Source organism: Lethenteron reissneri, chromosome 42 (assembly GCF_015708825.2).
Source record: "Lethenteron reissneri isolate LAM-NWPU_2019-01 chromosome 42, ASM1570882v1, whole genome shotgun sequence".
In the NCBI taxonomy this organism is placed as follows: Eukaryota; Metazoa; Chordata; class Hyperoartia; order Petromyzontiformes; family Petromyzontidae; genus Lethenteron; species Lethenteron reissneri.
This window is the reverse complement of record NC_083820.1, coordinates 9,089,978-9,102,767: the sequence shown is the minus strand read 5'-3', so window position 1 is coordinate 9,102,767 and position 12,790 is coordinate 9,089,978. Positions and strand designations below refer to the sequence as shown.

At 56.1% G+C, this 12,790-nt stretch overlaps 1 protein-coding gene across 1 annotated transcript in view; it reads right to left on the bottom strand.

Annotated features, from left to right (window-relative positions):
* Positions 1 to 344: 344 nt before the first annotated feature.
* Positions 345 to 12,790, bottom strand: part of LOC133352839 (human immunodeficiency virus type I enhancer-binding protein 2 homolog) — a 39,496-nt gene continuing 27,050 nt past the window's right edge. Inside the window, 4 exon segments of the mRNA XM_061568791.1 lie at positions 345 to 1,850; positions 2,258 to 3,294; positions 6,524 to 6,619; positions 10,631 to 10,806. Coding sequence (XP_061424775.1) covers positions 1,182 to 1,850; positions 2,258 to 3,294; positions 6,524 to 6,619; positions 10,631 to 10,806 — 1,978 coding nt within the window. The 3' untranslated portion in view covers positions 345 to 1,181.

The window sequence follows — 12,790 nt, the reverse complement described above, 5'->3', positions numbered from 1 at the left end:
CGCGGTCCACCGGCGGTGTTCCGTCTCCTCGTCCCCTCGAGCCACACGTCCCAAAAAATATCTCTGGCACGCGACGGACGCCAGCGCTCGGAACGCGCATTATTGGTGGAGCGGCACGAGAAGAGGATAGATACAGAGACCAATGCATGCAGGGCAAGACATTTGGGATTCTGCGCGGGCACCGCAAGCACGGCAGGACGGAGAGCGACACCGCACGGCACGGTGAGTGGCACACACCAGCTGAATTTGTGGGGTTCGCGTGTTGTTAGAGAGCACTTATGAAGGCCGGCACGTATGCGTGTTGAACTTCTTTCGCACCGTACATAGTCAACCGTGCTGATCGGTTGTGTATCATTGTCAACTTTATTATTATTTAAAAGAAAACAACCTTTGAAGTGGCCGAGTGGCTCGGAGTTTTAGAGCAGTGAGCTGGCGCAGCTGAGATCCTGTGTTCAAATCCAGGCAGCCGTCTGTGATTAAACCAGGATTCAAGTGGAGTGACTGGATGGTGTTAGCCCGTTCACCAATAACCGCCGTCGAAGGTGGCGTCGACTGCCATGCGACGAACATGACTCATATGTAGTGCAGATCGGATAGTGCTGCCCCCTACTCTGTGAAACGAGGGTCCATTTGTAGGTATCTCAGACATAGTTCTGTGGTATCCACTTCCACAGTGGGCCACTCCCTAATATGAAGAGGTTGCACTTCTCTATGAGAGATGCAAATTGATATTTTGTCTCAAGACGTGACCGCGATGGCACAGTTGGGGGAATTACAAAACAGAACAACCCCGAAATGCTTGAATGATGTCACTAACTTTATAAGACTCCTCCTGGTGCATGTTGCATTGTCCATTACGGTTTCAAAGTCTTCGCGTTTCACCAACCGAGCCAAGATAACACGTGCCCCCATTTACCAGTTCTCCGTGGGCAGCATTAACCGTCACTTGCGATGCAAACCGGTGTCGTGAGCTCAACGAGGTGGAATGTTACGTCCAGGGATTCGTTTCGGCCGGATTTGTCCGTTGACGGCAATCTCAAAAATAATTCCGCACCCCCCGGCACACCACATCGATCACGCCTCTCGCTGCTACGGCTCCGGCTGGGGTTACGAGTCACGTGCCTGCTCCATTCTAATATCCGGTGAGAGGTTTCACCGCCCCCCCACCCCCGTTCCCCCGGTCACGTCGTCGCCGCCGTCTCCGATACCCCGGCGCTGACCGGCAGGGGCCTCCGTGCGGAGCCGTGCATTCCGCCTTCCTCCGGCCGGCGCGACCTCGGGGGCGCCGCCTCCACCACGGCGCACGCGACGGACAGAGGCAGCGGCGCCAGCTCGCAGGGGTCGCCTCCCCCCCTCCCCGTCGTCGTCGTCCCTCCGCTCCTCGCTGCTGCCGCCGCCGCCGCGCGAAACTCCGGAGGCTCGGCCCGGAAGCGGACGGCGGCGTCCCCCGAGTCGAACGCGAACGGGTCCGGGCAGACGGGCGTCGTGGCAAGCACGGCGACCGAGGGCGGCGTCCCGCGGCGGGGGCGGCGGGGGGCGCCGGCGAACGACGGCTCAGCCAGGCGCTCGGGGGCGAACGCCACCGCGGCCTCTTCGTCGAGGGAGGAGGAGGAGAAGGAGGAGAAGGAGGAGGCGGAGCCGGCGGCCCGGGCCACCCTGCTCATGTCGATCATGTGGACGCTGCCGACCACGGCCACCGCGTGCGGCAGCGCTTTCGGCAGCTGCAGGTGGCGGGTTGGGAGTTGGCGCGGCTCGCTCGGGAAGGGCCGGGCGGGACCGCCGGGGGTGGCGCCGAAGGGGCGATCGTCCGGGGGCTGCGCGCGGACGACGTTGCCGGACGTCGGCCCGACCTGCGAACGAGACGGTGGATGTTTGTTGGAAGAATGCAGCGAGTGTTTAATGCGTATACGTTGGTTAGACGTACGATTAAAAGCGTTACCGCTGGAGTGAATGTGGTCGTGTTATTCTCGGAGCACTGAGTCGGCAATGCCGAGGTGCAGAATTTTATTCTGGGTATCAGTCGCATCGCGATTAAACTCGTACAGCGAATTGATGGTATCAGCCCAGTCCCCGATGACTCTTCATTGGGGATTGCATTATGACGAGGGGTCTCTGACCCGCCCATACTGGACATCTGTGAAAAAGAGCTTCATAGCTCATCAGATTCCTCCAGGCTAAATTAAGATCCTAAATCCGAAATCAGAGGAATAAAAAAAAACATAAAAAAAACAATCAACAACCGAGAAACAAAACTCACGTCAGCGTAGCACTGGGCGGCCTGCTCCTCGCACGAGGAGCCTCTTCCTTTACTCCCCGGGGGGTCTCCGGACAAACTCCCAGAATGCCGTGCGGAAGCCGTCAGGCCACAGCGGGCGGCGTCTGCGAGCGGAGACTGCTGCGGCCGCGGAGGCGCCACCCGCCCGCCGCCAGCGCCGCGTGCGGCAAGCGCCGGTGGGGATCGCCCCGTGGCAGGTGGTGGTGGAGCTGCCGCCACAACCGCGGGGTCGTCGGTTAGCCGGGCCGCGCCGCCCCTGCGCGGCGAGAGCGAGTGGGTGCGGCCTGCGCCGCCGGGGGACGGGGGCCCGTCCCTCGCCACGTCGCGCCGGTACGGCGACAGCGAGTGCGTCCGGAACGCGCCGTGCCGACCGGGGGAAGGCGAGCCATCGCGCGGCACCGCCCGCGGCCGGCTCGGCGAGAGGGAGCAGCCCCCGGCGAGGCGAGGCCGGTCCCGCATCGCGCGCTCGAGCAGAACGCCGAGGCGATTCGGAGACGGCGCCAGCGGCACTCCCTTGCCTGGCCGCGCGTCGTACGGCGGCGACCTCGTGCCTCCGCCGGCGAGAGAGCGACCCGGGAGTGCCCTCGAGGACTGAGATGGCGAGCTTCCGCCGGGCGTCACCGCGAGAGCGGGCGCCGCATCGTGCCGCGGTGGAGGGGAGAGGCACGTCCGCGGCAAGGGATGCGCGGCGGAGATGGAGGCGGCGCCGTGGGGCGGCGCTCGCAGCCTCAACGTCAGGCGGGCGACTTCGTCGTCGAAGGCGGCGTCGGCGGCGCTTGGCCACCCTCCGGCGGAACGGGCCCCGCGTTCTCCAGTCCCGCGCGGCTGCCACCTGCCCAGAGGAGAAGCGCTCCGGAGGTTCCCGTCGGATGTGAGGGCCGCGAGAGCCGCCAATCCTTCATCGTTATCGTCCTCGTCGTCTTCATCGTCGTCGTCGTCGTCGCGATCTCGATCCGAGTCGTCGGCATCGGAAAACTGGTGATCCGCCCTGGCTCCTGGAGACGGCTGCCACTCCGGATCTGCGCATTTCACGAGACGGGAGACAGACGCAGACAAGAGCCCTCATCGTCGTCATCATCGTCGTCATCATCGTCGTCATCATCTTCGTCGTCATCATCGTCATCATCATCCTTATCATCGTCGTCGTCGTCATCATCGTCACCGTCATCATCGTCGTCATCATCGTCGTCGTCATCGTCGTCATCATCCTTATCATCATCGTCGTCGTCGTCATCATCGTCACCGTCATCATCGTCGTCATCATCGTTGTTCATTAATTACTCCCTCCAGTGCCTCTGAAGGTGCCAGAACACCGAGGCGTCTGACATGATGAACTCATCTCGTCGTTCCGTCTCCGTGGTTGGTTGTCCTTTTGGACGCGTTCTCTGCTTTTTTTTCTTGTTGTTGTTTTTTGTCGTTGGCTGCCTCGCCATCGTTCGAAAGCAACGGACGGCTTCATTGAGGCGGAAGCAGCGAACGTTTCGCGCGTCACACGAGGAAAGGTGAGGGAGGGGGGGGGGGGGTCATCGCGAGGCAGCCGCAGCGGCGGAACGTCGACAGCAGGTGGCGCCACACGGCCGCAAAAAAAACCGAGCAAGCTCCCTTCGTCTCACTTAGCGGGCAACGTAAAACTGCTACAAAAGAAACTGATACAGCCAGGAACGTTTCATTTCACCGGGTGAGGCCCCACTGGGCTATACGGTTCTTGTTTGTTGATCAGAAGCGACATGGCCACAAATGATAAGCTCAACCACGTGGCCAATCACGTGGAAATTTACAGCAGCCAAATGCTTAAAGTGCACTTTGGTTTCTAGATTGAAGGGGGGAAAAAAACCGGAGGACCCGGATAAAAATTCACGCTACCACGGGGAGAGAGAGAGCGTGCAAACTCCACATATACAGGCGTCAGGGTCGGGATCGACCCCAGGAATCTTGTACACCGGGCGAGGTAGTTAACATCTCGCCACTGCTTGCTCCGCGTGGACGGATTCGCGGCCACGTGGATGGATCTCCAAACGCCAGGCAAATAAAAAAAAGCCACGTTTCACAGATGAACCGAGGACCCGGTGTCTATCGGGTCAGTGGGCAAGGATTGCCGGGAAAGATAAAACGATTCGCTACCCACCACCCTAACCCAATGGTCTTCACTCACTTTCAGAGGGGAGGCTGCTTTCGCCGATGAGACATCATCGGTGTGTGAGGGCCGCCGCACATTTGAAACCCATCGGGGGTTTGACAGCAGCGCGATAATGGGGCGCGTCAGGGGTCGCACTAAAGGCCACCAAGAGACCGTAGTGGTCTCGCGGGCCTTGCAATAAAAAAACACTGCCATAACCCCTACCAGAACATTTCCCCTCCACACCACCGCCCTCTTAACCCCCCACCCACTCACCGCCCCCCCCCCCCCCCCGTGATTCAACGAATTGCCTCGGTTGAGGGTCACGATAACATTATTCTTAGGTTTTTTCGGCAAAGTCACGTAGGTAAAAAATAAAAATAAAAATTAATAAAAGTAAAAAAATATAATCACGACGTTTCGGAGGCAACCTACGTGACTTTACCGAAAAACCTAAGAATATGGGTCACGATAACAATCAAGAATCTCTCTACATCTGTAGTTTCCGCCCCCACCCAAATGTGACCCCGATTGTGCTGTGAGCGCCGCGTCACGAAAACGAGAAATCCACTCCGAACTCTCACAGATAGAGGGAGAGAGGGAAAGAGCGTCGCCGACAATTTCGTTCAACAACGGCCCAGCGGATATCGCAAACCTACTTGTCGAATCCCTTCAACGTGGCTTCTGTTTCGCGCAGTAGGGTAGCACACCCCCGACCCCCCCCACCCACTCTGCATGCAAAGAGCGAGAGGCACAGATGGAGTGAGGTACGAGCAAACGGAGACGAAAAAGGACGAGAAAGAGAGAAAAGCAAGTCGCGATAGAAGTTAGACAGGTTGATAATTTAGAGATGTTATTTTTTAGGCTATGAGTTTAGAGCTGAACCTTGATGTATTTAATGAACCCAGGGCCCTCTTGGACTTCTTGTGAACCAAAACCATTAGTTTTGCTTGCTTATCTTGCTTATACGGGAGGCAGTGGGTTCGATCCCGACCCTGACGCTTGTATTTTTGGATTTTGCATGTTATCCCCGTGGTCGCGTGGATTTTTCTCCAGGACATTCAGTTTTTTCCTCCACATTTAAAATCGACATCACGCATTTAGAGTACTTGGCTGCGATACATTTCCAGGTGATAAGCCACTTCCTTGAGCTATCAATTGCGGCCAGGTCACTTCTGAAAAAGAGCCACGTAACTCAGTGGGCCTTACCTGGTAAAATAAAACTATTTTTAGTAATAGTTTGTATCTGCCGAGTTGGACCAGCGCCCCCCCTCCACCGAACCCCATGTTGCTATCCAACCAAGTCACACGTGGCGGCGAGGACTAAGCCAAGAAGCCATGCCCTCGCCCCCCTCCCCCCGGAGGCCGCCGGGCCTTACGTAACAGAGAGAAGAAGCCTGTGGAAGCTACCCGGAACCATCAGCAGAAACGAGGGCCACCCTGGGGAGGATGCGGGGGTCTCAATCTTGGCAGCTGTTGTCGGCAAAACTGTGCCGCTGTCTTTGCCGGCTCGGGGTGGGGGGGGGGAGAAGGGAGACTGGGAGCCGGGACGAAGGTCAGCTGACAAACATCAGATTGACAGATATTAGATATTGTTGACGGACGATCCATGAGTTGATGGCGTCGCCTGGTCGACTGCAAATTGAAACTGGCTATTTTCTTTGTGGCCAATTCCTCGCCGCCCTCGCGGCTCAATCGAGGCCTTCCTGCTTAAATTAAAGACGTTTCTGCTTTTTATTTTCGGTCGAGCCGAACAACAGAGAACCACGCCCCAAGACGACGCTCACCGTGGAGACGGAGTCGTGCCATCGGCCCGTTGGAGGAGCTACAGGCAGGATTGTTACGTGGAGAGACTGCGGTGGGGATTCTGACGGCGTGAGGAGAAGCTTTCATGCAGCAGTGGATAGCTAATCGCTGCTGCTGCTGCGTATGATTAAATGTATGCATCCAAGCTACCATCGATATTTCCTTTGGTCCACGCACTCTTCGGGACTCTGGGACACAAGAGGCGCTAGAGACAGTCAGTTGTGAGAGAATGTGAAGGGGATGACATGAGGGTGCTAAGGACTGTAGGGAATTATGATGGGGTACGAGTGGGGGCTAACTCCCCCCCTACCCCCTCTCCGCCTCACCTTGCTCCCCGGGGTCGTCTCCCATCATCGCGCTGATTCCCATCTCCAGGCACTTCTTGCTGTGAGCTTTGGACTTGACGTGCTTGGTGAGGTTCCCTGGGGGGAAACGGAAGCGGCGTCACCACCCCGTCGGCCTTGCGCGCGGGGGGCGCTGTCCGCGTTGCTCTCCCGACGCGTATTCGGGTGTTGCGCCGACCGCGTGCGGCTTTTGGTGCGAAGTCCGACGTTCCGCACCGGGACGCTCGCTGGCAGCTTCTTCAAGGAACCCAAATCTTGCAATTTAGCAATTCCTGAAGACGCTCCCAGCACGCGGAACGAAACGTCGGACATCGTGCCGCGGCGGTGGGAGGATCACAGCCAGGGCCCCAGGGTTCACGCGCTGAGGCGTGGCAACGAAGGGGCTTGCCAAAAGGGCACGACAGTCACTCCTGGTGACTTCTTAAAAAGTCAGCCCTCAGGGTGACTTACTCGCTTAGCTCAGAGTACAGCAGTATGGACTATTCTCTATCTGCCCCTCCTGCATGGGGCAGAGTGTTGCCCCCCCCCCCCCCCCCCACTCGCTCGCGTGGATTTTCTCCGAGTGCTACGGCTTCCCCCCCAAATGTATAATTGGCTGAAAACATCTCAATATATAGAGAACCGCTAAAGCTTGGGGAATTGTTGCCAGGAGCGGCTCATCGCCTGGCTGCCTTCTCGCTTTTCTGTGACTCCTCCTCTCGAGTCGATCCCTCGCTTCTCGGTGGCGCCCGACAAAGTTTAAATTACTCTCACGATTGTTGTCCCTCTCCTCTCTTTTTTGAGCCGTTTCGCCGCCGATCTGCCAACACAGCACCCAGGCCGGACGCGAGGTACCATACAAGGGGCCCCGTTGATTAACTGCAGTTGTGTAAAGTAAAAAAAAGCCAACCTCTCACTGCCCAGAACTCTAATCAAAGCCACCTAGTGAAGTTAAAAATAAAACAGAAGCAGCCAATGCTTCATTAGCTGTAATCATTAGACGGTAAGCGAGTTCCAACAGAATTACACAAATATGAGCTCGTTAAAATTCCACTGGCGCTGCAGAGGCATTCCCATCTGGGCGAAGCCGTGCAGGTGAGTGGCCATATTGCCGCCTGGGACCCTTCCTGCCACGACGCTCGCTGTCCCCCCATGAGGTTCCTTCGTCACCGCGTCCTGCGGTCAGGATGACCCTGCTCATCGACACGGGCCGGCAAAATCGTTCGTCCATCACTCCGTCAGTCCGTCCGTCGTTCCTTTATCTGTCCGTCCATTTGTCTTTCTGTTTATCTTTCCATCCACAATCTTGCGGTCGATCTATCTGTCTGAGCATTCCTCTCACCGACTGTTCCTTTCTCCATCGATCAATCAGTATGTGTCCCTATCAATCCATCCATAATTCAACAGTACATCAGTTTACCATTCTGTCTATCTCTCTGTCCATCTGTCCATCCGTCATTCCATACACTAGTTCATCTCTCCATCTGTGCGCTCTGTCGATGTGTCTGTCAATCCTTCCATCCCTTTGTCCATCTGTCCAACCATCATCCCACGCATTCATTCATTCACCCATCATCATACCATCCATTTTGTCCATCCATCCTTCGTTCTGGTCACATGTTCATCCATTATTCTGTCCATCCAGCCACCAGTCAGTCCGTCTGTCCGCCTACCCACCACCATTTAATCTGTCCTCGTAACATCTCATCCCTCCATTATCCCATCTGTTCATCCATTTTCCCATCTACCTGTCCATTGCTCCCTCGCTGCCTCCTCCCCTCGCTTCCTTCCTCACTCCCTCTCTCTCCGTCCGTTCGTCCGTCCGAAGCAACAGCTCACGGAGGATGTCTTGAAGCAGCAGCACAAAGGGCTTGCAGCACAACTGGGATAAACTGCGACTGAGCCCTGAAGCTGAAGGGAATTCTGAGCAGAGTGAACCTTGGAAAAATAAAAGCTTAGCATTATCTCGGGAGGTTTTACGGGGATCAGCCTATTCTACGGGCCTGTAATATAATTAGTAGCCTTACTAACGAGCATCAAGACAATGTTGTGCTGGAAAGCTGATGGGGCCAGCTCGAAAAATGTGTCCATGGCGCTCACCAATGCTGCATGGGTCTGGTGACTGTGGTGGTCTCATTGGCCGTGGCAAGATGTAAACTACCTCAACCTGGTAGACATGTTGTCGCGAGTTCCATCCCGACCCTGATGCCTATATATTTGGAGTTCTCCCCGTGATCGCGTGGATGATTTTTCTCCGGATCCTCCGTTTTTTCCCTCTGCATATAGAATCAATGTGCGTTTACAGCATTTGGCTGCTATAAATTTCCACACGACGGTAAGTCACTTCGTTGACCTATCATTTGAGATAGCGAGATCGCTTCTGAAAAGTACCTAAATAGCTTAGTGGACCTTACCTGGTAAAATAAAAAAATTAATTAGTTTTGTGTGGCCGTGACGGTCTGGGTAGTTACGTCGGTCTGCGTCGCTGCGTGGTCTTTACGGCTGCCAGCCACGTTGGTTCAAGCAGTGCCCTGTGCCTCGACCCTCAAGACCACCACGCGACCTTTCACCCGCAGCACGGTGGCGGGGGTCACCCCCACGCTGGCCACCACGGCACCCTAAAAGTATGCACGGAAACCACCGCTTGCACCCGTTGATTGGTTAAACGTGAAGGGGCAAGCTGTATGCGGTGGGAGGGTGTGGGGAGACCAGGGTGGGGATGACGGCGGCTGGATAAGGGGGACGTCACCGTCATCTGAGCACAGGGGCACCCAGCCCTGGCAGGCAAGACGGGGGAAGCGATTTGTTCCAATGCAGAAGCGTGCATTCCGTGCGCGCGTACTCTGCATGAGTGCGTGCGTGTGTGTGTTTACGTGGGGAACGGTGGCGCAACGGTTAGCGCGCTGCGCTACGAACCTAGCGAACCGAGTTCGATTCCCGATCGCTGCCAACACCAGTGGCAATTATTTTAATCGGTCCTGGGCCTCCCCTAGGTCGACTCAGTTTTAAATCCTGGTGCGATGTGCAAACATCGCTATGGGGGAGACAAAGGTGGCCGGGCGTGTTGCTGGCTCACCCAACGCCCGTCGCGTGCAGTTCCGACCTTCATAGCTGCTACTCGCTGACAGCACTTGCTCCAACAGTCTGTCAAAGACTTTACGGGGGATCTTTGCCGTTGCCTTTGTGCAGTGGTTCACGCGCCGCGATCGTCACGCTGCGCTGCCTTCGCCTAGCCGCACTGCCGAGTCGCGGTGCAGTACGGTCCCACGAGCCGCAAGGAGTGGTGACGCACTCATGCAGCAGGGGATTGACACAAGGGGGCTGTCCGCGAATGGCCATTTACAGCAGCAGCAGCAGCATTCCAGCGGGCAAACAGCAGACCAAAAACCTGGACTGGATTATACTTCTCTGAGCAGCGGCGTAGCGTGCTTGGCATGGGCCCTGGTGCAAGGAATGAAATTGAGGCCCCCATGTTCAATTTCCTCCCAGATGCATTTCCCGGGACACCTGAGTCCTCCCCCCCCCCACCTCCAGCCCATCAGTCCTGGTGCAATTGCACCGCCTGAGCACCGCCGGTAGCTGGCCAGGCACGCATTTGCAAGGTTCCGCGCTGGGATGCCGCAATTTATCTACGCCAGATTCCGAAGAGCGTTTAAGCACCTTGAGGCTGCGTTAATTGGCACCGCAGTGCTGATATGTGCGGTACATTTCCGACCCACTGCACACTGTGTGCTCAATAAGCCATTCTCTAGCCGCTGCCTCTTTTCATCATCACGCTCCACAGGTGCTCGCTAACCCCGTGAGACTTTGGGTTTGCGGTAAGTTTTGGCCCGGTGCATTTGTTGTTTTTGCTTTGGTTAGCTTGCACATTCCCTCCACGCAGTGTCCTGTAACCGCCGCCAACTGCCAACGGCCTCGAGCTGTGGCCGTCTTTGCGACAGAGCTACTTAACTCAACGGGGCCTTAGCAGCTGAAATAATAAAGCCCGAGTCCGAGCCGCGCACTCAACAGCGGTGCCACCACCTCCGAGTCTCATCGGCAAAGCAAGGCGACCGTCGTTAGAGATCGCACGATGCCCTCTGGGATCCAACCTGTCCCCCACCCCGATACCTTTCGTCTTGAAGGCGAAGCTGCAGATGTGGCAACGGTAAGGTCGGAGGTCGGAGTGCGAGCGGATGTGCTTGCGCAGCATGCTGGGCTTCTTGCAGCGGATGCCGCACTCCTCGCACACGTACTTGCCTCGCCCGCGGCCCCGCACGTACACGTACTCCTCGTTCGACTTGTACCTGCCGGCGTCGCCACGACAACGGCAACCGCAACCACAGTCATTGTCTCTGAAGGCCCGGCCGCCACCACCGCCACTGTCGCCACCACCACCGCCACCCCCATCGTGACCGCCGCCACCCCACAACCACCACCACCACCGCCGCCACCACCGCCACCACCACCGTGACCGTCGCCACCACCGCCGCAACCACTATGGCCGTGGAGTCGGAGCTTCTGAGCGATGCGATTGCGTTAAAGCGGCGATTCTCAAACCCCAGGTCCTCGCGATGCCACACGGCCCCCCAGGGTGTTACCGGTCGTGATTCAAGCTTTGCAAGTTGACGGTCTGATCCCAATCGCCAATAAATGAACAACAAAATCCATCAGGTATGCATTATGCACGTACGCATATACACATATGTTCCAAAAAAAAGTATTAACTCCGCAAAATAATAATTAACGGCTTTGTTTTGATTGACGCGCGACAGGGTGTATATGACAGGTGCGCCCCAAGTGTGCATAAGGGGGCCTAATGAAGAGGCTTCGAGAGTAGTTCGTGACATCATCTTCCACGGGCCGTTCATTGACGCGGGGTGACTCCACCACTTTTTTGCAAACGAAAACTCGTCCTAGCGCACGGACGGTGCCAGCAGCAAAAAAAAGTAATAAAATGACGGGAGTAAAAAATAAATAAAGGAAACTCGATTAAACGAACGATTAAACGAACGGACAACTCAGCCCGACGCGCCTCCGTTTCGTCGTGTCTCCACTCGGCTCATGCCCGAATTAGCGGCGAAGCGAAACTGCTAATTGACTCGCGAAAGCCAGAGCCAGCGTCGCAGTCGGCACGGAGGAAGGCTCCATCCCACGAGGACTCGTTAGGCTTTCTCACTAGGCCCAAACACCCCCAGCCCCCCCCCCCAACCAACCGCTCGTGATTATGGAAACAAAACATGCGGCCGTTTCACCTGCCACTCGTGGCGATATTTTAATTCCTTCGCAACGATCGTAAATGCTATGGAGCCGGCCATCTCTCGCCGCGACCCACCACACCGCACGCCACACGCAACGCCGTCCAAACACCACACCGTCCCACCACAACATTCCCCCAACACCGTCCCTCCACACGCGGCGTTCCTGTCGTGTCTCACCGCAACGCTTGTGCGATCCACCAACCCTCGCTGCCTCCGCAGTGCTGGATGATTACAGGCGTGCACCACTACCACACCATCAGCAACTCAAGTCAGTCCCAGACACGGGGTGACTGAAATGTCAGCATCTTTAAAATATGTTCATGAGCGAACATTCAAGATTCTCTCTTGTGTAAAATAAAAAGTTGGTATTCCACCTCCTCAAACAGAGAAATACGCTCCGAAGTCTGGTTACATTCCATCCGGGAAAATTTTACCGTGGAAAGGATACAGGCGCGTGACCCAACGACAGCCACGCCACCGAAGGGATTACTTTTAGTAAAACGCCGAAGACAATGCCAGGATTTACAAAGCTGCTCATCCTGCGTCTCCACCGTGACTTGCGCCCCAATCGATAACCGTCGGCCGCTCGCACCTGGACAACCGCCAACCTATTTTTGTTGTTGCGTACGAATTGCCGTCGCCCAAATTCACCATTTGCTGAAGCGCCAGGCCCAAAGCCGTAACATTGGCAAACGGTGAGCAAACTTCAACAGCAGCTGTTGTTTTGTTTGCCTGTTATTTATTTTTAAATGATGCACTCTTTTTTTGTATCATTTTTTTTTATCCACTGAGCTATGTAGCTCTTTTTTTTAGAAGCAACCTGGCTGCCAAAAATGATAGCTCAACGAAGGGGCTCATCACGTGGAAATTGACTTATCATGTGGACGCACGTTGATTCTAAATGTCGAGGGAAAAACCGGATGACCCGGAGAAAAATTCACACGACCACGGGGGGAACATACAAACTCCAAATATACAACAGCCGTCAGGGTCAGGATTGAACCCACGACTTCCTGTATATCAGGCAAGT